We start from the raw sequence: 27,453 nt of genomic DNA on the forward strand, positions 1-27,453 counted from the left end.
CATGAAACAGTGTTACCGGGACTCTTCCTAGTGATATTAACTTGTAGATTTCTGACTCTATAATTCCTTGGAATGGCGCTTTATGTCAAGTATAAAGGAAAGCGGACATTCCCAGCTTTGAAGGGTAAACGTTCATGCCTCCTCGACGCTAAGCTATTATTCGTCATTGTATCAGTTAATTTTAAATGTATGTGTTTGCTAATGTTTTTATTTATTCAATTGTTTATTTTTGCACTTCTGTTACTTTGCGTTGATGATTCCCTGTGAAGTGAGTATCCATTCCAATGCTGAACAAAAATAATTATTACTGCAAGTGTTTTAAAATCTATTTTGAGATGTATATGTTGTGGACCATATGATTTATTATCTGTGCAATAAAGAGATGTTATACAGGAGTGTTCGGTCAGTCAATCAGGACAGATTCAATACAAAATATTATTGAATCATTTGAATAAGTACATTGGAATGATACAATGTACATGTTTCAACATTGAATTATAATTAACTACATTAAAGTCATTGAAACAATACTACTACAATATCTATGATTCCTCATTACATACACTTAAGAAGTTACGTTTTAAAGTACACGTTAAACGAAGTACAAAACTTTGGCTTTGTGAACTCGTGTTGATTCTACTACATAAAGAGTGGTGCCCAGTTTTTCATGAACCGTTAGTGAAAGCCCTTTTTATCTTCTGGTTGTGACACTCAGTGACTGTCTTCACCTTGCTCTCCTTTCTGGCGTCCTAGCAACAACCGCTAGCCGTGCAGGGAACAAGTAAACAAACTGGTTCATATGACCTCCAATGACTTGCCACCATTAGACGGCAGCTAAAACGGGTTACCACAGGGAGTGCAACATTTTCCACCAGTCAAAGTAAATAGAACCAGAATGAAAACAAGTTATACAACTCTTGGTTTGGCACACAGATGAAGGTGAAAATATAAAGTGCATCTAAAAATATGAATAAAATGAATTATAAAAAGGACTAATCAATTTTCTAAGTGTCATTGTGGAATCTTCAATTCTGTTCCAAGTTTCTTTCAGGTCTCCATTCCAAAGTTTTCATGACCCACTTTGTGTCTTCTAGGCTGTTGGGAAACACAGAGAGGAGAGAAAATCATGTATCTTTCAAGACCTCTTTATTCAGAGGAAACAGAGAGAGAGGAGGGCAAATCATGTATCTTTCAAGACCTCTTTATTCAGAGGAAACACAGAACACTTGTCTCACTAAAACAGACCCTCTATTGTAGGATGTGAATGACTCAGAATGATGGGTCTTCACCACAGACTCCTTGATACAGCCATGATACATCTGGTCTCACTAAATAGAGTCTGAAAGACCATGACACAAGACAGGATAGAGTCTGAATGACCATGATACAAGACAGGATAGAGTCTGAATGACCATGATACAAGACAGGATAGAGTCTGAATGACCATGATACAAGACAGGATAGAGTCTGAATGACCATGACACAAGACAGGATAGAGTCTGAATGACCATGACACAAGACAGGATAGAGTCTGAATGACCATGACACAAGACAGGATAGAGTCTGAATGACCATGATACAAGACAGGACAGAGTCTGAATGACCATGATACAAGACAGGACAGAGTCTGAATGACCATGATACAAGACAGGATAGAGTCTGAATGACCATGATACAAGACAGGATAGAGTCTGAATGACCATGATACAAGACAGGATAGAGTCTGAATGACCATGATACAAGACAGGATAGAGTCTGAATGACACGGCTTCATTTTGAATTGACTTGGAATATACAACAAATAAATACAACTCCCTCATTAACACTATGGGTGGCTGACATATCAGAAATGTGGGCCTGTATACCACAGCCTGAGTGCCAGTCTGTGTGCTATCATGCCAACTCACACCAAACATTGTTGACAAGAGCACCAGATCTGGGACCAGGCTATAGATACCAACAGATCTGAGACTGGGCTATAGATACCAACAGATCTGGGACTAGGCTATAGATACCACCAGATCTGGGACCAGGCTATAGATACCAACAGATCTGAGACTGGCCTATAGATACCAACAGATCTGGGACCAGGCTATAGATACCACCAGATCTGGGACCAGGCTATAGATACCAACAGATCTGGGACCAGGCTATAGATACCAACAGATCTGGGACTAGGCTATAGATACCAACAGATCTGGGACCAGGCTGTAGATACCAACAGATCTGGGACCAGGTTATATACACCACACATTTCTGACAGAAACAGGCCATTACATTTTATTGATTGATTGCTACATTACCTGTTCATCACAGCAGCAGCAGCAGCAGCAGCGGATCAGAACCAGGACAACAAGCAGCAGAACCATGCCTGAAAGGATCAAGATGGACAGTCAATTGTGTACATGTGGGTGTGTGTGTGTGGGTGTGGGTGTGGGTGTGGGTGTGGGTGTGTGCGCGTGTGTGTTCCTACCGATGAAGATGAAGAAGACAGCGAAGGAGGCGATGTCCCAGTCAGACTGGAACAGCTGTTTAGACTGCAGTCTGGACACCACATCTGTAAACTGATCCTTAAACTCTGCCTGTAGGCTCCTCTGGTCCATGGCTATAGCTGGGCTAGAATTAGTCTCAGTCAGGGTTAACACACTGGAGAAGAACAATATAGGGTTTATTATGATTATAAAATACAGGACACACTGGGAGAAGAGACATGTGGTTCTAATATAGACTACAAGGTTTCTCTGGTTCATAACTGTAGCAGTCAGGGTTAATACAGGACACACTGAGAGAAGAGATGTGGTTCTAATATAGACTACAAGGTTTCTCTGGTCCATAACTGTAGCAGTCAGGGTTATTACAGGACACACTGGGAGAAGAGACTGTGGTAATTCTCTATAGACAATCACAATGCACCTGACTGGCTGACTATGTCAGTCTATAAAGTAGGCCTAAAATATACCAAACTATGTCATTTCATTGTATTGGAGATCATGCTGCATTTTGAATGTCCCTCATGAAATGGATCAGAGTTCAGCGTACCTGCTCTGCCCCAGACACAGTACTAAAATGGATCAGAGTTCAGTGTACCTGCTCTGCCCTAGACACAGTACTAAAATGGATCAGAGTTCAGCGTACCTGCTCTGCCCTAGACACAGTACTAAAATGGATCAGAGTTCAGTGTACCTGCTCTGCCCTAGACACAGTACTAAAATGGATCAGAGTTCAGCGTACCTGCTCTGCCCTAGACACAGTACTAAAATGGATCAGAGTTCAGTGTACCTGCTCTGCCCTAGACACAGTACTAAAATGGATCAGAGTTCAGCGTACCTGCTCTGCCCTAGACACAGTACTAAAATGGATCAGAGTTCAGCGTACCTGCTCTGCCCTAGACACAGTACTAAAATGGATCAGAGTTCAGCGTACCTGCTCTGCCCTAGACACAGTACTGAAATGGATCAGAGTTCAGCGTACCTGCTCTGCCCTAGACACAGTACTAAAATGGATCAGAGTTCAGCGTGCCTGCTCTGCCCTAGACACAGTACTAAAATGGATCAGAGTTCAGCGTACCTGCTCTGCCCCAGACACAGTGCTTTTCTTCTGATCACTTTTACATAGACTACGATGAGATACAGATCAACTAGCCAAATACAGACTCTATTTTACATCTAAAAATGACTAGATTTGCTTTTAACTTCTTTAACACAAGACCAACATCATTATCGTTATGTTTGACTGACTGGAACATCTTGATGAATTACAGCCTCAGACTTTCACTTTTAAAGATTATTCCATGATTACATATATATATATATATATATATATAACTTGAACACAAACAATTACAATAAACTAATATTTTCGGTAGTAATCAAACAAGTTTCTATATACTTTTCCGAAGTTCATTGTACCTGTAACTCGAACAAGCTCCTGGTTTTTTTCTCTCTTCTTCCGGGTACCTGCCCGACTGACGCACCTGTCGCTGTGCGGGTCACTGTACACTGATTTGCATGGGGCGAGGGTAGGTCGTTTGAATCCTGCTTAATTTCCTCCAAGCAGGTCTAAAGGTGTATCGTGATCGTGGACTTACCGGATGTGAGATATTGCCAGTCATTTCCACCATTGCTCTTGGCCATGTCTTTTCAAAGGAAACTTTTATGACGTGACTGGAGGAAATAAAGTCAGAGCAATTCATATGTGTGACGCATGTATATAAAACTAGGATTTGTCATAGCTACATTTCTGTTTTCATTGCAGTAAATTATAAATGTATTTTTTCTATAGTAAACCAGCTGATTTACATAATTCAAGGAATAGCAATATTTTGTCAGGTTGAGTTGCGGTCATATGATGTATTGTAGTAACATATTAGTTCCGTATGAGGCGCTGTTACTTTCCCGGCTCCTCATTTTCAGTTTTTCACCTCTGATGCATTGTTTACGTGGAAGTGAGTTTCGCTCCGTCTTCCGGGTTGTAGATCCTTCAGGTTGGCACTTCGCTTACTGTGAAGCTCAGCTGCGATGGCCGTGGTTCCTGCTCAATCTCTCCGGGTTTCGGATATCCGAGATCCGACGGTTCTGTTCGAGCGGTACAACACCGAGGAGATACGCGGCATCGAGCGGAAAGTCCGCGGAGAGATCGAGCACAAGAAGGAGGAACTTCGTCAGATGGTGGGCGAGCGGTACCGCGATTTGATCGACGCCGCCGACACCATCGGAGAGATGCGTCAGTGTTCGGAGAGCGTTGTTACGTCCATCCAGGACATGCACCGCTATTGCCACAAACTGAAACAGGGGAAAAGCGTTCCCCAAAGCAACAGCAAAGAAGAGGTATGTGGCTCCATTGTGAAGCTAGCTAGCTAACGTTACATGGTGGTGGTGATGGCTAGCTAGTTCTGTTGATTTAGATAGCAAACTGTTCTGCAGAATACCATTCCCTGATTCCTTCTGGACAGTTTATGATGTGTGATTAGACTCCGACAGGTTCCACCTATTGTGAGATGAATGGTATATGTCAATGATGGGTATATCTGTGTGGGTTTCAATATCTACACCCTATGTCTCTGTCTGATTGTCTCTCTGCCTGTCCCTTTACTTATGTATGTAATGTAGCCTATCTTAGGCCAGCTCTCCCATCAAGTCCCAGGAGAAGTTTTACACCACGGCCTCTCAGATCAATCACTGTGTATCCCTGTGATTCTCTCTGTCTATGTGTTTATAATCTCTCTCTCTTTTCACACCAGGTCCAGAGGCAGTCCCAGGAGAAGTTCTACACCATGGCCTCTCAGATCAAGTTGCTGCTGGAGATCCCAGAGAGGATCTGGAGTTCCATGGAGGCCTCTCAGTACCTGCAGGCAAAGACACGTATTACTAAGACAGTGGACTGTTAGAATTTCCCATAGGAAGACATGGCATACTTAGCCGTTGTTGCTAATACTATCTGGGCATGGCCAATGATGGATGATGTATGTAAACCCACATCATAGGGCATGGCTAATGCTAACGAGCTAACTCTTGGTTTAACGGACACTCCTGACCAGCCAACCAATATTTAATTTCAGAATTGGTTCAAAATAGGTTAGGGTCAGTTTTATAGTTTGGGTAGTCGGGCTGTCAATGGGATGCTAGTCAGAAAAGCCCTTATAGCCTCTCCCTGGTTTTACCACCCTCTTTGCTGCAGGCCACCCAGCTCTACCTGCTCTGCTGCCACCTGCACAGACAGCTCCATCTGGAGGCTGGAGGACCACAGTACAGCCCCGTCCTCGCTCGCTTCCCCATCCTGGTCAGGCAGGTGGCTGCTGCTGGACACTTCAGGTGAATGTCATCGTGATGTAATTTTGGATGAGGGGAGCCGATTTATCAAATCTGGATTTTCTTTGAAATTGAAGAGCCTACCGAGCAGGGCTAGGAGCACCACATTACATTTAGGAGCACCACATTCAATTTAGGAGCACCACATTCAATTTAGGAGCACCACATTCAATTTAGGAGCACCACATTCAATTTAGGAGCACCACATTCAATTTAGGAGCACCAGAAAATATGTTTTAAATTGATTCAGATACAGCCTATATTGGTCCTATATTAATTCTATGTATTTCTGAAGCCCATGTTGAGTCCTAGACACTAATATGTAACACTGTAAAGACAGTTTATTATAAAAGATAAAATGTTGATACGAATACCCGTCATTGAAATTAAAGTCATTTTTTTAAATATTACGTTTCTACATTGTGTAAAAGCACTATTTTCCTATTGAGAAGCATTAATGAAAATGGTCCACTGTCTCTTTAAAAACATCCGGTTTGTGATGATGACAAGCAAGAGATCTGTCATTCATTCATTGCTGCTTTGACCATTGATCTCCTGAAGAAGCTGTCCCTCTCTTTCTGTGCCCCAAATGTTTGGAGACACTGGTAAAGTTACCAGGTTGTTAGTTAGCTAGCCAATGAGGTAACGTGACTGAACAAAGTGTAAACGAATGGTTAATGATGCGCAAGTAGTTTTAGATCGGCCCATGACATGGTTTATGAATGTAAAATGGCATCCGCTATAGGAAGATAAAAATATTGCCCTGGTAATATGGTCAGATATTTTGACCTGATTGGGCTAGAACCAAGATGTTTTCTCTGTAGTAATGGGTCAGATATTTTGACCTGGTTGGGCTAGAACCAAGATGTTTTCACTGTAGTAATGGGTCAGATCTTTTGCCCTGGTTGGGTTAGAACCAAGATGTTTTCACTGTAGTAATGGGTCAGATCTTTTGCCCTGGTTGGGCTAGAACCAAGATGTTTTCACTGTAGTAATGGGTCAGATATTTTGACCTGGTTGGGCTAGAACCAAGACGTTTTCACTGTAGTAATGGGTCAGATCTTTTGCCCTGGTTGGGTTAGAACCAAGATGTTTTCACTGTAGTAATGGGTCAGATCTTTTGCCCTGGTTGGGCTAGAACCAAGATGTTTTCACTGTAGTAATGGTGCCACCATGACCCTAATGAATCTTCACTTTCTTCTGGGAAATTATTTTCCTGGTTGCGCAGTGCTCCCAAAATCCTGCTGAGCTAAAACAAAAAAAGAATGCATCTCTCTCTCTCTTCTACCCCTCTCCCAGGTCCACCATTTTGCTGGACAGTAAGTCAGTCCTGCGTGGTCGGGCGGTGTCCGACCAAGCCATCGCTGAGGCCCTAGTGTCCACCATGCTCCTAGAGGACAGCTCTCCACGTCAGGCTCTGGCTGACTTCCTCCTGGCTAGGAAGGCCTCTATCCAACAGCTACTCAACCAGCCACAACATGGTACTAGTATATACCACTGTACCACAATACAATACCACACATACTTCCTACACAATACAACGCAATGCACAACATCCAACACAATACAATACACAATACAACACAACACAACATCCTACACAACACAATACACAACACAATACCACATACAATACAACATCCTACACAACACAATACAACACAATACAACATCCTACACAATACAATACAATACAACATCCTACACAACACAATACACAACACAATACAACATCCTACACAACACAATATACAACACAACATCCTACACAATACAACACAATACAACATCCTACACAACACAATACAATACAACATCCTACACAACACAATACACAACACAATACAACATCCTACACAATACAACACAATACAACATCCTACACAATACAACACAATACAACATCCTACACAACACAATACACAACACAATACAACATCCTACACAATACAACACAATACAACATCCTACACAACACAATACACAACACAATACAACATCCTACACAACACAATATACAACACAACATCCTACACAATACAACACACATCTCATCCTACACAACATCTCATCTTACGTAACACAAGACAATCTCCATACAGCTAGTCAATAGGCGACGCCCCAACATGTTGTTAAACCAAACCACAATACAACATATTACAGCCTTGACACTTCTACTCAAAGTCAACATGCCATGTTATCACACTTCCGTCATGCTAGGATTGTTTGGGAAAACCATTTCATTTCCTCCTCTCTGTTCAGTGGACTGGTGTTTTGATGTGTGGTTCAGGTTGACAGCCGTGTCTGTGTGTGTCCCAGGTGCTGGTATTAAGGCCCAGGTGTGTAGCCTGGTGGAGCTGCTGGTGACCACTCTGTACCAGGCCTACGCTGTCTTCTACGTAGCCCCAGAAGGGAGTCCTCGGCTGGGGGACGGAGGGCTGAGCTCCGGCCTCCTCTTCACCACTCTGGAGAACGTCACCTCCACCACACCTACAGGTACATTACCTATGCAAGAAATGGGTGAAGAAGAAAAAGTACTTTTTTATTTATTTACTTTTTATTTAACCTTTATTTAACCTTTATTTATCCTTTATTTAACTAGGCAAGTCAGTTAAGATCAAATTCTTATTTACAATGACGGTCTAACCTACTTTCATCCCATGTAAGTCCCAAACTGATCTTGAGCCCCTAACCTTGATAAGATGATATAAGCGTGTTATATACGATTGTATAAGCAACATGGTAACAGCTCTACCTTGACCTTTTTGATTGGCCGGGTAGAATGTTACATACACCTATCCGATCCTCTCTGAGGGATATTGACTTTCGACAATGGAGGATTTAAATACCAATTATAAACCGAGGAGTTTGGCCCCTGGATGCTGATGATCTGAGACAGTGTTTCAGCTGTGTGTATATCCAACAATATACCATGGGTATATTGTAAAGATACAAAAATACTTGTTTACTGTTAGATGTTTGTTGGTAACCAGTTTATAATAGCATTAAGGCACCTTGGGGGTTTGTTGTATATGGCCAATACACCACGACCCTGTAGGCCTTATTGCTTAATTATAGAACTGTTGACATCTCTGTGGTAATCTGTCCTTCCGGTCTCACCTGTGTCCCCTGTTGTCCAGGTAAAGGGAGGCGTGTCCTTCAGGAGGAGGTGAGTACAGGAAGCTGGTTCAAGTACCTCCCTTCCTCCATCGCTGAGTTCCAGCCCGCCCTCAGAACCCTGGCTCAGCCAATCAAGAGAGAGCAGCTCAGAGACACCCTACAGCAGTGGATCAACACGTAAGACATCATCCAATCAATGACCTTTACTTTGCATATAGAAACAGCTGCTATATTTCAGCCAATCAATACCCTTTATTTTGCAAATAGAAACAGCAGTCTGGTTAGGGGGTGTTATCATGTTGTATTATTTCTCCCAGCTGTAACAGAGTCAGCAGTCTGGTTAGGGGTGTTATCATGTTGTATTATTTCTCCCAGCTGTAAGGAGGACATCTGTAATGGTGTCAGCAGTCTGCTGGTCTATGTGAACAGTCTTAAGGGCCTAGCCTCCATCAGAGATGCTGTGTGGGACCTCCTCTCCACCGACTCCATCAGTCAACACTGGAGCTTCATCTGCCAGCGGCTGTTAGAGCGCCCCCTAGCGCTGTGGGAGGACTTCCTACAGCAGCTCTTCCTACAACGCCTGCAGGTAACTAGCTAGTCTCAGGTCCCGTTTCCAGGACACAGATTAAAGCTAGTCTTAATCTAGGCTTAGATTAATGAGACCCAGGCCTCGTCCCCAGGCGTTGATTGTGGACGCTTGGAAGGAAGTGTGTGGTGCACGACATTAGTCCTGGAGGAAGTAGCACCTTCTATGGAGAATCTCTGTTGACCAGGCTTTTCAGTCCAGGACTAATCTGTGTCCGTGGTATAACATAGAAAGGAGCGCTGACAGTTTAGCTGTTGTTGTTAATATTATTCTCTTGTCGTGTGTATTCTATACAGCCTGCTCCTCTCATTACATTGAGCTGTTGTTGTTAATATTATTCTATACAGCCTGCTCCTCTCAGTACATTGAGCTGTTGTTGTTAATATTATTCTATACAGCCTGCTCCTCTCAGTACATTGAGCTGTTGTTGTTAATGTGTATTCTATACAGCCTGCTCCTCTCATTACATTGAGCTGTTGTTGTTAATATTATTCTATACAGCCTGCTCCTCTCATTACATTGAGCTGTTGTTGTTAATATTATTCTATACAGCCTGCTCCTCTCATTACATTGAGCTGTTGTTGTTAATATTATTCTATACAGCCTGCTCCTCTCATTACATTGAGCTGTTGTTGTTAATATTATTCTATACAGCCTGCTCCTCTCATTACATTGAGCTGTTGTTGTTAATGTGTATTCTATACAGCCTGCTCCTCTCATTACATTGAGCTGTTGTTGTTAATGTGTATTCTATACAGCCTGCTCCTCTCATTACATTGAGCTGTTGTTGTTAATATTATTCTATACAGCCTGCTCCTCTCATTACATTGAGCTGTTGTTGTTAATGTGTATTCTATACAGCCTGCTCCTCTCAGTACATTGAGCTGTTGTTGTTAATATTATTCTATACAGCCTGCTCCTCACATTACATTGAGCTGTTGTTGTTAATGTGTATTCTATACACCCTGCTCCTCTCATTACATTGAGCTGTTGTTGTTAATGTGTATTCTATACAGCCTGCTCCTCTCAGTACATTGAGCTGTTGTTGTTAATGTGTATTCTATACAGCCTGCTCCTCTCATTACATTGAGCTGTTGTTGTTAATGTGTATTCTATACAGCCTGCTCCTCTCATTACATTGAGCTGTTGTTGTTAATATTATTCTATACAGCCTGCTCCTCTCATTACATTGAGCTGTTGTTGTTAATATTATTCTATACAGCCTGCTCCTCACATTACATTGAGCTGTTGTTGTTAATATTATTCTATACAGCCTGCTCCTCTCATTACATTGAGCTGTTGTTGTTAATGTGTATTCTATACAGCCTGCTCCTCTCATTACATTGAGCTGTTGTTGTTAATGTGTATTCTATACAGCCTGCTCCTCTCATTACATTGAGCTGTTGTTGTTAATATTATTCTATACAGCCTGCTCCTCTCATTACATTGAGCTGTTGTTGTTAATATTATTCTATACAGCCTGCTCCTCACATTACATTGAGCTGTTGTTGTTAATGTGTATTCTATACAGCCTGCTCCTCTCAGTACATTGAGCTGTTCCCATTCAGACAGTGTGGAACCTTTTAGAAACAGGACAACAGGTTTAACCTGCTGATTTAACTAGCTAGTAGCTACAGCTGACTTCTGTCTTCTAGCTATCTAGTAAACTAATTCTCCTCTCCAGAATAGTTCTAATCTGCTCACTGTATCGGTTTCCTCTCCCTCTGTCTCTCTCTCTCTCTCCCTCTGTCTCTCTCTCCTTTCCTGTCACTCTCTCATCTCCTTTTCTACCCCCACCCCCCCTCTTCCATCTTCCTACCTCCTTTCCATCTCTCCCCTTCTCTCTATCTTCCGCTCCCTTAATTCTCCCGTTCTCCATCTCCCCCTCTTCTTCCATTCTCTCCCCCAGGCGATCACCCAGGACGGTACAGAGACTATCTCCAGCAGCTGCAGACAGCTCCTCTCCTCTGCCCTTCGAGATCTAGAGGGCCAGCCCACCCCTCCAGGCCCCGGTACACCAGGCCCCAGCTCCAGCCCTCCCCTCCCCAGCCGAGGTGCTCTCTACGAGGCAGACGTGGCCTCCTTCCTGTGGTCCGAGGCCCAGGGGGACCTACTGAGCGACGCAGCCTGGGTCAGTGTATCCCAACGGGGGCCACAGCACCGGAGCGGACTGGCCATGAAGACTCAGGCCCTGACACCCTGTGTCCAGATCTTCTGTTCATCACTGGATGCTGCTCTCAGAGACAGACTGGATGACCTGCAGCACTACCTGCCCTCTGATAACACAGGTAGGGAGACAGATGGTGACCTGTTCTCTGATAACACAGGCAGGGAGACAGATGGATGACCTGTCCTCTGATAACACAGGTAGGGAGACAGATGGATGACCTGTCCTCTGATAACACAGGTAGGGAGACAGATGGATGACCTGTCCTCTGATAACACAGGTAGGGAGACGGGTCATCCATCTGTCTGATAACACAGGTAGGGAGATGGATTATTGGCCTTTATTTCTACAGGTGGTCCCATTAAGATATTGTCCCAGGGAGACCTGGCCTAATGATAATGTAATGTGAACTAATGTGAACTACTTAACATGAAGTCATCAATATCGACTGCATCTCAAACTCTCTTCTCATTATAGTGGACTCCTTTTGACCAGAGGTTCTCCTCCTCCACCTCCCCCTATACCACCTCCTCCATCTCCACCTCCCCCTATACCACCTCCTTCTCCCCCTCCTCTACCACCTCCTTCTCCCCCTCCTCTACCACCTCCTTCTCCCCCTCTACTACCTCCAACTCTACCTCCTCCTCCACCTCCCCCTCTACCACCTCCTCCACCTCCCCCTCTACCACCTCCTCCACCTCCCCTTCTACCACCTCCCCCTCTACCACCTCCTCTTCCTTCTCCCCCTACCCAACCTTCTCCTCATCTCCCTCTACCTCCTTCTCCCTCTCCTCTACCACCTCCTCTTCCTTCTCCCCCTCCCCAACCTCCTCCTTCTCTCCCTCTACCTCCTTCTCACCCTCCTCTACCACCTCCTCCATCTCCTCCCCCTCTACCACCTCCTCCATCTCCACCTCCCCCCTACCTCCTCCTCCATCTCCACCTCCCCCTCTACCACCTCCTCCATCTCCCCCTCTACCTCATCCATCTCCTCCTCCCCCTCTACCACCTCCATCTCCTCCTCCACCTCCCCCTCTACCATCTTCTCCTCCTCCCCCTCTACCACCTCCTCCATCTCCACCCCCCCCCCCTCCATCTCCACCTCCCCCCTACCTCCTCCTCCATCTCCACCTCCCCCTCTACCTCTTCCTTCTCCTCCTCTTCATCCACAGATCCCCAGGTCCCCTCAGTCTCCTTCACTATAGGCCTAGGCTCTGGGTCCAGTTCTGGTTCCGGTACCGTCTCATCATTCGACCGGTTCACAGACGCCGTGGCGGTAGAGGAGACCCTACGTGAACGCTGTCTGGCATGCGTACGTGACATCATCACCTGCGTGCGCTCTAAACTGGGGGCGGCCTCACCTGTTGGCTCCTCCCCCAGCCCAGCCCGTCTCAGCTCGGTGCTCTTCATGGCCCGCCTCTGTCAGTCCCTCAGCAAGCTCTGCCCCAACCTCAGGCAGTGCATCCTGGGTAAACAGGGCGGTGCTGCAGCTGACCCTGTTACTAAGGGAACACCCCGCCAAAGCAGAAAGTTGGGGAAGGCGGCTGCCAAGGCGACAGAGGTTAGCCCCGCCCAGGCCAAGTGGGCGTGTCTGAAAGAGGAGCTTCTGGTTGTCAGTATGGAAGCATATCGGATATGGAGCTCCGCCCTCTCTAAGGTGAGGGGGGATACTTGGAGGGATAGTTCACCACTAAATCAAAGTTTGTCAGACATTTTCTGGGGCTGTTTAAACATCTCAGAGTTGGAGTGCGGCTCTAGGATCAGTTTAGCCTTTTAGATTAAAATTAATTACATGGACAGGGGGGACCTGATCCTAGACCAGCTCTATGACTGAATACTGGTCCTTTTAGATTACATGGACAGGTGGGACCTGATCCTAGACCAGCTCTATGACTGAATACTGGTCCTTTTAGATTACATGGACAGGGGGACCTGATCCTAGATCAGCTCTATGACTGAATACTGGTCCTTTTAGATTACATGGACAGGTGGGACCTGATCCTAGACCAGCTCTATGACTGAATACTGGTCCTTTTAGATTACATGGACAGGGGGACCTGATCCTAGATCAGCTCTCTGGGAGGCTTGATACAGACAGAGTTTTGTGGTCTCAGAATATCAGACAAACCTCCAACAATCAGTTTGAAATGAAATCACAACCCAGTCTATTTAGGCCGAGCCATCCTTCCTTTGTTGTCATGTCCTTTATTACCTTACCCCCTGGTCTCTCTCTCCCTCTCTCCAAGGCGCTGGTGGGTCGGTTTGCGACCTCGCTGCACGCAGAGTCCGCCGGGGCTATCCTAGCAAACGCCACCAACTGGGAGGAGCTTGAGATCCAGGAAGAGGCGGAGTCAGGGAGCAGCGTCACCTCCAAGATCAGACTTCCTGTCCAGGTAAGAGTGATGTTATGACATCATTGCTCAGCAGGACATGACCAGTAGTGTCTCAGACAGGAGAAAGGACCAGCAAGACATTACCAGTAGTGTCTCAGAGACAGGAGAAAGGACCAGCAGGACATGACCAGTAGTGTCTCAGACAGGAGAAAGGACCAGCAGGACATGACCAGTAGTGTCTCACAGACAGGAGAAAGGACCAGCAGGAATGACCAGTAGTGTCTCACAGACAGGAGAAAGGACCAGCAAGACATGACCAGTAGTGTCTCAGACAGGAGAAAGGACCAGCAGGACATGACCAGTAGTGTCTCAGACAGGAGAAAGGACCAGCAGGACATGACCAGTAGTGTCTCAGACAGGAGAAAGGACCAGCAGGACATGACCAGTAGTGTCTCAGACAGGAGAAAGGACCAGCAGGACATGACCAGTAGTGTCTCAGACAGGAGAAAGGACCAGCAGGACATGACCAGTAGTGTCTCACAGACAGGAGAAAGGACCAGCAGGACATGACCAGTAGTGTCTCAGACAGGAGAAAGGACCAGCAGGACATGACCAGTAGTGTCTCAGACAGGAGAAAGGACCAGCAGGACATGACCAGTAGTGTCTCACAGACAGGAGAAAGGACCAGCAAGACATGACCAGTAGTGTCTCACAGACAGGAGAAAGGACCAGCAGGAATGACCAGTAGTGTCTCACAGACAGGAGAAAGGACCAGCAGGAATGACCAGTAGTGTCTCACAGACAGGAGAAAGGACCAGCAGGACATGACCAGTAGTGTCTCAGACAGGAGAAAGGACCAGCAGGACATGACCAGTAGTGTCTCAGACAGGAGAAAGGACCAGCAGGACATGACCAGTAGTGTCTCACAGACAGGAGAAAGGACCAGCAGGACATGACCAGTAGTGTCTCAGACAGGAGAAAGGACCAGCAGGACATGACCAGTAGTGTCTCACAGACAGGAGAAAGGACCAGCAGGACATGACCAGTAGTGTCTCAGAGACAGGAGAAAGGACCAGCAGGACATGACCAGTAGTGTCTCACAGACAGGAGAAAGGACCAGCAGGACATGACCAGTAGTGTCTCACAGACAGGAGAAAGGACCAGCAGGACATGACCAGTAGTGTCTCACAGACAGGAGAAAGGACCAGCAGGACATGACCAGTAGTGTCTCACAGACAGGAGAAAGGACCAGCAGGACATGACCAGTAGTGTCTCAGACAGGAGAAAGGACCAGCAGGACATGACCAGTAGTGTCTCAGAGACAGGAGAAAGGACCAGCAGGACATGACCAGTAGTGTCTCACAGACAGGAGAAAGGACCAGCAGGACATGACCAGTAGTGTCTCACAGACAGGAGAAAGGACCAGCAGGACATGACCAGTAGTGTCTCAGAGACAGGAGAAAGGACCAGCAGGACATGACCAGTAGTGTCTCACAGACAGGAGAAAGGACCAGCAGGACATGACCAGTAGTGTCTCACAGACAGGAGAAAGGACCAGCAGGACATGACCAGTAGTGTCTCACAGACAGGAGAAAGGACCAGCAGGACATGACCAGTAGTGTCTCACAGACAGGAGAAAGGACCAGCAGGACATGACCAGTAGTGTCTCAGAGACAGGAGAAAGGATTTTCAAATATAAAATTAACACTGAGATGCTACAATATTATCTCTCTGGTCTCTCACTGTCTCCCTCTCTGTCTCTGTCTCCCTCTCTCTGTCCCTCTCTCCTCTCTCTCTCGCTCCCCCCCTCCTCCCTCTCTCTCTCCTCCCTCTCTCTCGCTCCCCCCTCCTCTCTCTCACCTCCCCCCTCCTCTCTCTCACCCCCCCCCCTCCCTCTCTCTCCCTCCATAGCCGTCATGGTTTGTACAGTCTCTGCTGTTCCACCTGTGTCTGGAGGTGAATAGTGTAGGGGGTCATGCTGTGCCCCGCCCCACCCTACAGGAGTTACTACAAGGCTGCATGGACCTGGTGCTGCACCAGTACCAGAGCCTTATACACAGAGCGCAGGACAAGGTAACACACACACACACAGCGCAGGACAAGGTAACACACAGACACACAGCGCAGGACAAGGTAACACACACACACAGCACAGGACATGGTAACACAGACACACAGCGCAGGACAAGGTAACACACACACAGAGCGCAGGACAAGGTAACACAGACACACAGCGCAGGACAAGGTAACACAGACACACAGCGCAGGACAAGGTAACACACACACAGAGCGCAGGACAAGGTAACACACACACACAGCGCAGGACAAGGTAACACAGACACACAGCGCAGGACAAGGTAACACACACACAGAGCGCAGGACAAGGTAACACAGACACACAGCGCAGGACAAGGTAACACAGACACACAGCGCAGGACAAGGTAACACAGACACACACAGCGCAGGACAAGGTAACACAGACACACAGCGCAGGACAAGGTAACACACACACAGAGCGCAGGACAAGGTAACACAGACACACAGCGCAGGACAAGGTAACACACACACAGAGCGCAGGACAAGGTAACACAGACACAGAGCGCAGGACAAGGTAACACAGACACACAGCGCAGGACAAGGTAACACAGACACACAGCGCAGGACAAGGTAACACAGACACACAGCGCAGGACAAGGTAACACAGACACACAGCGCAGGACAAGGTAACACACACACAGAGCGCAGGACAAGGTAACACACACACACAGCGCAGGACATGGTAACACAGACACACAGCGCAGGACATGGTAACACAGACACACAGCGCAGGACAAGGTAACACACACACACAGCGCAGGACAAGGTAACACACACACACAGCGCAGGACATGGTAACACAGACACACAGCGCAGGACATGGTAACACAGACACACAGCGCAGGACATGGTAACACATACACACAGCGCAGGACATGGTAACACAGACACACAGCGCAGGACATGGTAACACAGACACACAGCGCAGGACAAGGTAACACAGACACACAGCGCAGGACATGGTAACACACACACACAGCGCAGGACATGGTAACACACACACACAGCGCAGGACATGGTAACACACACACACAGCGCAGGACAAGGTAACACACACACAGAGCGCAGGACAAGGTAACACAGACACACACAGCGCAGGACAAGGTAACACAGACACACACAGCGCAGGACAAGGTAACACACACACACAGCGCAGGACAAGGTAACACACACACACAGCGCAGGACAAGGTAACACAGACACAGAGCGCAGGACATGGTAACACACACACAGCGCAGGACATGGTAACACACACACACAGCGCAGGACATGGTAACACACACACACAGCGCAGGACAAGGTAACACACACACACAGCGCAGGACAAGGTAACACAGACACACAGCGCAGGACAAGGTAACACACACACACAGCACAGGACAAGGTAACACAGACACACAGCGCAGGACAAGGTAACACAGACACACAGCGCAGGACATGGTAACACACACACACAGCGCAGGACATGGTAACACAGACACACAGCGCAGGACAAGGTAACACAGACACACAGCGCAGGACATGGTAACACACACACAGAGCGCAGGACATGGTAACACACACACAGAGCGCAGGACATGGTAACACACACACACAGCGCAGGACATGGTAACACACAGGGCTGACACTGTAATCATATAGCACACCTGGACAATGAAATGAGTTGTCATCCTAAAGAGATGAACATCTCTGTTGCACTCTCTCTCGCTCTCTCTCTCTCTCTCTCTCCCCCCCCCCCCCCCTCTCTCTCTCTCTCCCCCCCCCCTCTCTCTCTCTCTCCCCCCCAGGACTGTCCGTTCCCTATGACTCAGAACAGGTCTCTACAGCTGTTATTTGACCTGAGATATCTCACTGCTACCCTGGGTACCAGACTAGAGGATGGCAGGGGCTTCCGCTCTCACCAAGACCCCAGGTACACACACCTGGTCTCTCTGTATGTTACAGGGTCCAGTAACATCCCGGTCTCTCTGTATGTTACAGGGTCCGGTAACATCCTGGTCTCTCTGTATGTTACAGGGTCCAGTAACATCCTGGTCTCTCTTTATGTTACAGGGTCCAGTAACATCCGGGTCTCTCTGTATGTTACAGGGTCCAGTAACATCCCGGTCTCTCTGTATGTTACAGGGTCCAGTAACATCCCGGTCTCTCTGTATGTTACAGGGTCCAGTAACATCCCGGTCTCTCTGTATGTTACAGGGTCCAGTAACATCCCGGTCTCTCTGTATGTTACAGGGTCCAGTAACCCCCTGGTCTCTCTGTATGTTACAGGGTCCAGTAACATCCCGGTCTCTCTGTATGGTACAGGGTCCAGTAACATCCCGGTCTCTCTGTATGGTACAGGGTCCAGTAACATCCCGGTCTCTCTGTATGGTACAGGGTCCAGTAACATCCCGGTCTCTCTGTATGTTACAGGGTCCAGTAACATCCTGGTCTCTCTGTATGTTACAGGGTCCAGTAACATCCCGGTCTCTCTGTATGTTACAGGGTCCAGTAACATCCTGGTCTCTCTGTATGTTACAGGGTCCAGTAACATCCCGGTCTCTCTGTATGTTACAGGGTCCAGTAACATCCCGGTCTCTCTGTATGTTACAGGGTCCAGTAACATCCCGGTCTCTCTGTATGTTACAGGGTCCAGTAACATCCTGGTCTCTCTGTATGTTACAGGGTCCAGTAACATCCTGGTCTCTCTGTATGTTACAGGGTCCAGTAACATCCTGGTCTCTCTGTATGTTACAGGGTCCAGTAACATCCCGGTCTCTCTGTATGTTACAGGGTCCAGTAACATCCCGGTCTCTCTGTATGTTACAGGGTCCAGTAACACCCCGGTCTCTCTGTATGTTACAGGGTCCAGTAACACCCTGGTCTCTCTGTATGTTACAGGGTCCAGTAACACCCTGGTCTCTCTGTATGTTACAGGGTCCAGTAACACCCTGGTCTCTCTGTATGGTACAGGGTCCAGTAACATCCTGGTCTCTCTGTATGTTACAGGGTCCAGTAACATCCTGGTCTCTCTGTATGTTACAGGGTCCAGTAACATCCCGGTCTCTCTGTATGTTACAGGGTCCAGTAACATCCTGGTCTCTCTGTATGTTACAGGGTCCAGTAACATCCTGGTCTCTCTGTATGTTACAGGGTCCAGTAACATCCCGGTCTCTCTGTATGTTACAGGGTCCAGTAACATCCTGGTCTCTCTGTATGGTACAGGGTCCAGTAACATCCTGGTCTCTCTGTATGTTACAGGGTCCAGCAGGTGTGTGATTCGCTGGAGAGCTACATTGACCCTTTTGACCTGGATGTGTTCATGCCGCCATTCAACAGCAACCTCAACCGCCTATCACAGAGGAGTTCGGTACGAATGGCCCCGCCCCCTGACACTCTAACGTGATTGGAGACTAAAATAAATCATGATAGTCAGTGTAGAGTAGGGTTATCCTGGGTTATTCTGGGTTATCCCAGGTTGTTCTGGGTTATCCTGGGTTATCCCTGGTTATCCTGGGTTGTTCTGGGTTATCCCTGGTTATCCTGGGTTATCCCTGGTTATCCTGGGTTATCCCAGGTTGTTCTGGGTTATCCTGGGTTATCCCAGGTTGTTCTGGGTTATCCCTGGTTATTCTGGGTTATCCTGGGTTATCCCTGGTTATTCTGGGTTATCCCGGGTTATCCACTGTGTATTGATCGTTCGGTAACTTTGGTCACAATTTGTAGCTCTGAGAGGTGCTGTTGGCGATTCAGATGTTGTGTTAACGTTGTGATACTTTGTGGTGTGTTTATATTGTACGATTGTGGTGTTTTGGTTGCGTTAACTTTGTTGTGCTAACATTGTGATAATGTTCTAATAACATTGTAAACAGGGAATTTCCAGGTCAACAAAAAAACCTAGAGAAATAGTTGATAGTAACAGAGAAAATGTCCAACTTGGCCTTCTCTGAGAAGGCTGTTCTATCATAATGACACGGCACCAAGTGTTCTGTAAACACCAGCTGAGAGGCTCGTAGGCTTACAGAACAGCGTTGTCAGCTGATACAGATCACAGTGTTTCAGAATACAACGACAATCCTCCAGTCTGACCTCAAGTCACTATCATCAGATATGAGAACGATCCTGTACATACAGCATGGAGTCTAGTGACCATCAACTCACATCCTGTACAACCACAACACTGGAAGTCATGGAGTCTAGTGACCATAAACTCACATCCTGTACATACAGCATGGAGTCTAGTGACCGTCAACTCACATCCTGTACAACCACAACACGAAGTCATGGAGTCTAGTGACCATCAACTCACATCCTGTACAACCACAACACTGGAGGTCATGGAGTCTAGTGACCATCAACTCACATCCTGTACATCCACAACACTGGGAGTCATGGAGTCTAGTGACCATCAACTCACATCCTGTACAACCACAACACTGGAAGTCATGGAGTCTAGTGACCATCAACTCACATCCTGTACATACAGCATGGAGTCTAGTGACCATCAACTCACATCCTGTACATACAGCATGGAGTCTAGTGACCATCAACTCACATCCTGTACATACAGCATGGAGTCTAGTGACCATCAACTCACATCCTGTACATACAGCATGGAGTCTAGTGACCATCAACTCACATCCTGTACATACAGCATGGAGTCTAGTGACCATCAACTCACATCCTGTACATACAGCATGGAGTCTAGTGACCATCAACTCACATCCTGTACATACAGCATGGAGTCTAGTGACCATCAACTCACATCCTGTACAACCACAACACTGGAAGTCATGGAGTCTAGTGACCATCAACTCACATCCTGTACAACCACAACACTGGGAGTCATGGAGTCTAGTGACCATCAACTCACATCCTGTACAACCACAACACTGGAAGTCATGGAGTCTAGTGACCATCAACTCACATCCTGTACAACCACAACACTGGAAGTCATGGAGTCTAGTGACCATCAACTCACATCCTGTACAACCACAACACTGGAAGTCATGGAGTCTAGTGACCATCAACTCACATCCTGTACATCCACAACACTGGGAGTCATGGAGTCTAGTGACCATCAACTCACATCCTGTACATCCTGTACATACAGCATGGAGTCTAGTGACCATCAACTCACATCCTGTACATCCACAACACTGGAGGTCATGGAGTCTAGTGACCATCAACTCACATCCTGTACATCCACAACACTGGAGGTCATGGAGTCTAGTGACCGTCAACTCACATCCTGTACATCCACAACACTGGAGGTCATGGAGTCTAGTGACCGTCAACTCACATCCTGTACATACAGCATGGAGTCTAGTGACCATCAACTCACATCCTGTACATCCACAACACTGGAAGTCATGGAGTCTAGTGACCGTCAACTCACATCCTGTACATCCACAACACTGGAAGTCATGGAGTCTAGTGACCATCAACTCACATCCTGTACATCCACAACACTGGGAGTCATGGAGTCTAGTGACCGTCAACTCACATCCTGTACATCCACAACACTGGGAGTCATGGAGTCTAGTGACCGTCAACTCACATCCTGTACATCCACAACACTGGAGGTCATGGAGTCTAGTGACCATCAACTCACATCCTGTACGACCACAACACTGGGAGTCATGGAGTCTAGTGACCGTCAACTCACATCCTGTACGACCACAACACTGGAAGTCATGGAGTCTAGTGACCATCAACTCACATCCTGTACGACCACAACACTGGAAGTCATGGAGTCTAGTGACCATCAACTCACATCCTGTACATCCACAACACTGGGAGTCATGGAGTCTAGTGACCATCAACTCACATCCTGTACATCCTGTACATACAGCATGGAGTCTAGTGACCATCAACTCACATCCTGTACATCCACAACACTGGAGGTCATGGAGTCTAGTGACCATCAACTCACATCCTGTACATCCACAACACTGGGAGTCATGGAGTCTAGTGACCGTCAACTCACATCCTGTACATCCACAACACTGGAAGTCATGGAGTCTAGTGACCGTCAACTCACATCCTGTACATCCACAACACTGGAAGTCATGGAGTCTAGTGACCATCAACTCACATCCTGTACAACCACAACACTGGAAGTCATGGAGTCTAGTGACCATCAACTCACATCCTGTACATCCACAACACTGGAGGTCATGGAGTCTAGTGACCATCAACTCACATCCTGTACATACAGCATGGAGTCTAGTGACCGTCAACTCACATCCTGTACATCCACAACACTGGAGGTCATGGAGTCTAGTGACCGTCAACTCACATCCTGTACATACAGCATGGAGTCTAGTGACCATCAACTCACATCCTGTACATCCACAACACTGGAAGTCATGGAGTCTAGTGACCGTCAACTCACATCCTGTACATCCACAACACTGGAAGTCATGGAGTCTAGTGACCATCAACTCACATCCTGTACATCCTGTACATCCAGCATGGAGTCTAGTGACCATCAACTCACATCCTGTACATCCACAACACTGGAGGTCATGGAGTCTAGTGACCATCAACTCACATCCTGTACATCCACAACACTGGAGGTCATGGAGTCTAGTGACCGTCAACTCACATCCTGTACATACAGCATGGAGTCTAGTGACCATCAACTCACATCCTGTACATCCACAACACTGGAAGTCATGGAGTCTAGTGACCGTCAACTCACATCCTGTACATCCACAACACTGGAAGTCATGGAGTCTAGTGACCATCAACTCACATCTTGTACATCCTGTACATCCAGCATGGAGTCTAGTGACCATCAACTCACATCCTGTACATCCACAACACTGGAGGTCATGGAGTCTAGTGACCATCAACTCACATCCTGTACATCCACAACACTGGAGGTCATGGAGTCTAGTGACCATCAACTCACATCCTGTACATCCACAACACTGGGAGTCATGTGTGTTATACACAGGGGAAATATAGCAATATGCTAAGCCTTGTGTTAATGACTTAATTCACTTTAAATGTCCCCATTCCAAACACTGTGTTAATGTTGTGTTAATGTTGTGTTAATGTTGTGTTAATGTTGTGTTAACGTTGTGTTGACGTTGTGTTGACGTTGTGTTGTTCCAGGTGTTGTTGGGGTTGTTGACGGGGACAGAGAAGCAGTTTGTTTCCCGTGGTAACAGCGTGGGCTCTCAGGAACCCTACAACATCCTGCCACTGGCCAGCACCCAGATCAGGTGACAACACACACCCACACCAGCACCCAGATCAGGTGACAACCCACACCAGGACCCATAATCATTAAAAAGTGTCTCTGAATAGGAGTTCTGATATTGGATCACTGGACAGGGAGGACCTGATCCTAGACCAGCTCTATGACTGAATACTGGTCCTTTTAGATTACATGGACAGGGGGGACCTGATCCTAGACCAGCTCTATGACTCTGAATACTAGTCCTTTTAGATTACATGGACAGGGGGACCTGATCCTAGACCAGCTCTATGACTGAATACTGGTCCTTTTAGATTACATGGACAGGGGGACCTGATCCTAGATCAGCTCTATGACTGAATACTGGTCCTTTTAGATTACATGGACAGGGGGACCTGATCCTAGATCAGCTCTATGACTGAATACTGGTCCTTTTAGATTACATGGACAGGGGGGACCTGATCCTAGACCAGCTCTATGACTGAATACTGGTCCTTTTAGATTAAATGGACAGGGGGACCTGATCCTAGACCAGCTCTATGACTGAATACTGGTCCTTTTAGATTACATGGACAGGGGGACCTGATCCTAGACCAGCTCTATGACTGAATACTGGTCCTTTTAGATTAAATGGACAGGGGGACCTGATCCTAGACCAGCTCTATGACTGAATACTGGTCCTTTTAGATTACATGGACAGGGGGAACTGATCCTAGACCAGCACTTCTACACTGAGATGCCTTATGCATAGGCTACAGGTCCAGAAGTGTTTTAGCCCAGTACCCTGTCTATAGGCTACAGGTCCAGAAGTAGTTTAACCCAGTACCCTGTCTATAGGCTACAGGTCCAGAAGTGTTTTAACCCAGTGCCCTGTCTCTATTCTCCAGGTTAGAATAGGCTACAGGTCCAGAAGTATTGTAACCCAGTACCCTGTATGTCTATAGGCTACAGGTCCAGAAGTGTTGTAACCCAGTACCCTGTATGTCTATAGGCTACAGGTCCAGAAGTGTTGTAACCCAGTGCCCTGTATGTATATAGGCTACAGGTCCAGAAGTGTTTTAACCCAGTGCCCTGTCTCTGTTCTCCAGGTTTGGGCTGTTACCTCTGAGCATGACCAACTCCCGTAAAACCAAGTCCTCCACACAGGGAACTGACATCACACGCCCACTGGTGAGTCACACGGGCGGACGGACGGACGGGGGTGTTGGGGGCGGACGGACGGGGGGTGTTGGGGGAGGGGGAGGACGGGGTCTGAGGTTGAACGTATGTTGATGTTTTCATATAAGCCTGTATGAATTTCTCCCCTCAAGTTTCAGTAGAATGATGTTTTTTAACCTCGGCCATTTCTGTTGATTTCCTACGACATGTATCATGATGTTTTATGTCTGCATTTCCAGCTGTTTTGAGGGCAACAGACCCAGGACAGCAGCAACAGGTCATTCATTGTGTGTGTGTGGTATCTTTAGTGTAGTGTGTGGTATCTTTAGTGTAGTGTAGTGTGTGTGTGTGTGTGTGTGTGGTATCTTTAGTGTGTGTGTGTGGTATCTTTAGTGTGTGTGTGTGGTATCTTTAGTGTGTGTGGTGGTATCTTTAGTGTGTGTGTGTGTGTGTGTGGTATCTTTAGTGTAGTGTGTGTGTGTAGGTGTGTGTGTGTGTGTGTGGTATCTTTAGTGTGTGTGTTTGGTATCTTTAGTGTGTGTGGTGGTATCTTTAGTGTGTGTGTGGTATCTTTAGTGTGTGTGTGTGGTATCTTTAGTGTGTGTGTGTGTGTGGTATCTTTAGTGTGTGTGTGTGGTATCTTTAGTGTGTGTAGTATCTTTAGTGTGTGTGTGTGTGTGTGGTATCTTTAGTGTGTGTGTGTGTGGTATCTTTAGTGTGTGTGGTGGTATCTTTAGTGTGTGTGTGTGTGGTATCTTTAGTGTGTGTGTGTGGTATCTTTAGTGTGTGTGTGTGTGGTATCTTTAGTGTGTGTGTGTGTGGTATCTTTAGTGTGTGTGTGTGGTATCTTCAGTGTGTATGTGTGGTATCTTTAGTGTGTGTGTGTGGTATCTTTAGTGTGTGTAGTATCTTTAGTGTGTGTGTGTGTGGTATCTTTAGTGTGTGTGTGTGTGGTATCTTTAGTGTGTGTGGTGGTATCTTTAGTGTGTGTGTGTGGTATCTTTAGTGTGTGTGTGTGTGTGTGGTATCTTTAGTGTGTGTAGTGTCTTTAGTGTGTGTGTGTGGTATCTTTAGTGTGTGTGGTGGTATCTTTAGTGTGTGTGTGTGTGTGTGGTATCTTTAGTGTGTGTAGTGTCTTTAGTGTGTGTGTGTGGTATCTTTAGTGTGTGTGGTGGTATCTTTAGTGTGTGTGTGTGTGTGTGGTATCTTTAGTGTGTGTAGTGTCTTTAGTGTGTGTGTGTGTATTGTCTTTAGTTATCTATCTTTAGTGTGTTATATTTTGTGTTTTTGCAGTGGTGGGTTTGCAGTGTACTAAGAACTTATATTTTCCCGCGTTTGGTTTTTAACGTGGCTTCGGTTTGATGTTGCCTCAGATCGCTAACTAACAAGAACATGTGACCTGAGTCCTCAATGCCATCCTATTCCCTGTATAGTACACTGTTTATGAGTCCTCAATGCCATCCTATTCCCTGTTTTTGAGCCCTGTGGGTTTTGCTGACGGCTAACCTGGTTTCACGCCGTCTGCCGGGATCTGCACTCAATTTGATATTCGATTCATGAATTGGCAATGTTCCTATTTTTATCTAAGAGGATTTTTAAATTCTCCTCCGCTGATTTTGTATTGAGGTGGAATTGACCTCCACCCTGCCTCACACCATTCCAAACCATATCTGTGACCAGACAAACAGCGAGTGTTCACATCAATTTTCCATGGGGGTGCATCTCAATACTCTGACGTGGCTTCCTCTCATTGTCTCCTCGCCTTCATCTGCACTGATCTGAACAAACAAAACAAAGGAAACCGACCAGCTTCCTTGCTATTAGGGAGGAGACAAGGACATGAGGCCAGGGTCGTGTTCATGTCACGCACAGAATGGAAAACGTCAGTCCAGGTAGTCGCTCAGTTCAGGTAGTCTCTCTCTATTTCTCTGTTCAGGTAGTCTCTCAGTTCAGGTAGTCTCCCTATTTCTCTCAGTTCAGGTAGTCTCTCCCTATTTCTCTCAGTCCAGGTAGTCTCTCAGTTCAGGTAGTCTCTCCCTATTTCTCTCAGTTCAGGTAGTCTCTCCCTATTTCTCTCAGTTCAGGTAGTCTCTCCCTATTTCTCTCAGTTCAGGTAGTCTCCCTATTTCTCTCAGTCTAGGTAGTCTCTCCCTATTTCTCTCAGTCCAGGTAGTCTCTCAGTTCAGGTAGTCTCTCCCTATTTCTCTCAGTTCAGGTAGTCTCTCTATTTCACTTCAGTTTCAGAACGTTATCTTCTGTATAGCGCCTAATGAACATCACCAAGTTCTGACTGTGAAGTAATTCCCCCCATATCTGTTGTTTAAATCCTCTCCTCCATTTCTCTCCCCTCCTATAGGCCTCACCCACCTCTAAACCCGCCCATGACGACACCTTCCGGCCTGGCAACCTGTTCAGACAGCTAGCCAATCAGGAGGAGGAGCCGGTGGCGCCGCCGTCGCTATTCAAGCTGGGCTGGCTGTCTGGCATGTCCAAATAAGGGGCTATGTCCCTAATGACACTCTCTATTGCCACTATATATAGTGCACTACTTTTGACCAGGACCTATGGGAACTATTCCCACTATATAGGGAATAGGGTGCCATTTAACACTGAACCCAAATAAGGAGTGTGACTACTGTTGTATTCTTTAAACACCTTGTACTGTACAGAGACGGCCTGTTAGAAGATATGGATCAATAATACAGATTGATTATTCATGAGATTGTGTTGATGTGTGATTTAATTAATATAGATAATGGATAATGTTTTAGTATATACCTGACCACTGTCTGGGTCCTGCTGCTAAGATTGGAGACAGGTGAGGATAGTCACACATACAGACAGTACACACACACACACAGTACACAGACAGACCGTACACACAGTACACATACAGTACACACAGTACACACACACATACAGACAGTACACACACACAGACAGTACATATACAGACAGTACACACACACAGCCAGTACACACATACAGACAGACAC

At 46.5% G+C, this 27,453-nt stretch overlaps 2 protein-coding genes across 9 annotated transcripts; one reads left to right on the forward strand and one right to left on the reverse strand.

Moving 5' to 3' along the window:
• Positions 1-486: 486 nt before the first annotated feature.
• On the reverse strand, positions 487-4,660 carry LOC120042567 (small integral membrane protein 22-like). Of its 2 annotated transcripts, none has more exons than XM_038987397.1 (4): positions 4,088-4,660; positions 2,474-2,646; positions 2,304-2,371; positions 487-1,095 (listed from the first exon to the last, which is right to left on the reverse strand). In XM_038987397.1, exons 2-4 carry the CDS (start codon positions 2,601-2,603, stop codon positions 1,048-1,050), a joined length of 246 nt encoding a protein of 81 aa, XP_038843325.1. In that variant the 5' UTR covers positions 2,604-2,646; positions 4,088-4,660; the 3' UTR covers positions 487-1,047. The 2 variants fall into 2 exon arrangements, with proteins under 2 accessions (XP_038843325.1, XP_038843323.1); XM_038987395.1 differs by lacking the exon at positions 4,088-4,660 and adding an exon at positions 3,909-4,077.
• Positions 4,438-27,177, forward strand: LOC120042529 (conserved oligomeric Golgi complex subunit 1-like). Of its 7 annotated transcripts, XR_005476140.1 has the most exons (18): positions 4,438-4,826; positions 5,240-5,350; positions 5,677-5,810; positions 7,107-7,288; positions 8,127-8,303; positions 8,948-9,104; positions 9,303-9,513; positions 11,423-11,801; positions 12,853-13,337; positions 13,927-14,073; positions 15,925-16,086; positions 17,898-18,022; positions 19,351-19,459; positions 23,215-23,324; positions 24,388-24,469; positions 26,255-26,437; positions 26,484-26,512; positions 26,571-26,932. XR_005476140.1 is itself a non-coding variant. In XM_038987373.1 (16 exons), the coding sequence occupies exons 1-16, from the start codon at positions 4,518-4,520 to the stop codon at positions 26,952-26,954; spliced, it is 3,021 nt and encodes a 1,006-aa protein (XP_038843301.1). In that variant the 5' UTR covers positions 4,438-4,517; the 3' UTR covers positions 26,955-27,177. The 7 variants fall into 7 exon arrangements, 2 of the variants coding, with proteins under 2 accessions (XP_038843301.1, XP_038843307.1); XR_005476135.1 differs by having other exon boundaries at positions 26,255-26,512; XR_005476132.1 differs by having other exon boundaries at positions 26,484-26,932.
• The last annotated feature ends 276 nt before the right edge of the window (positions 27,178-27,453 follow it).

Source organism: Salvelinus namaycush, chromosome 3, assembly GCF_016432855.1.
Source record: "Salvelinus namaycush isolate Seneca chromosome 3, SaNama_1.0, whole genome shotgun sequence".
Lineage (NCBI taxonomy): Eukaryota > Metazoa > Chordata > Actinopteri > Salmoniformes > Salmonidae > Salvelinus > Salvelinus namaycush.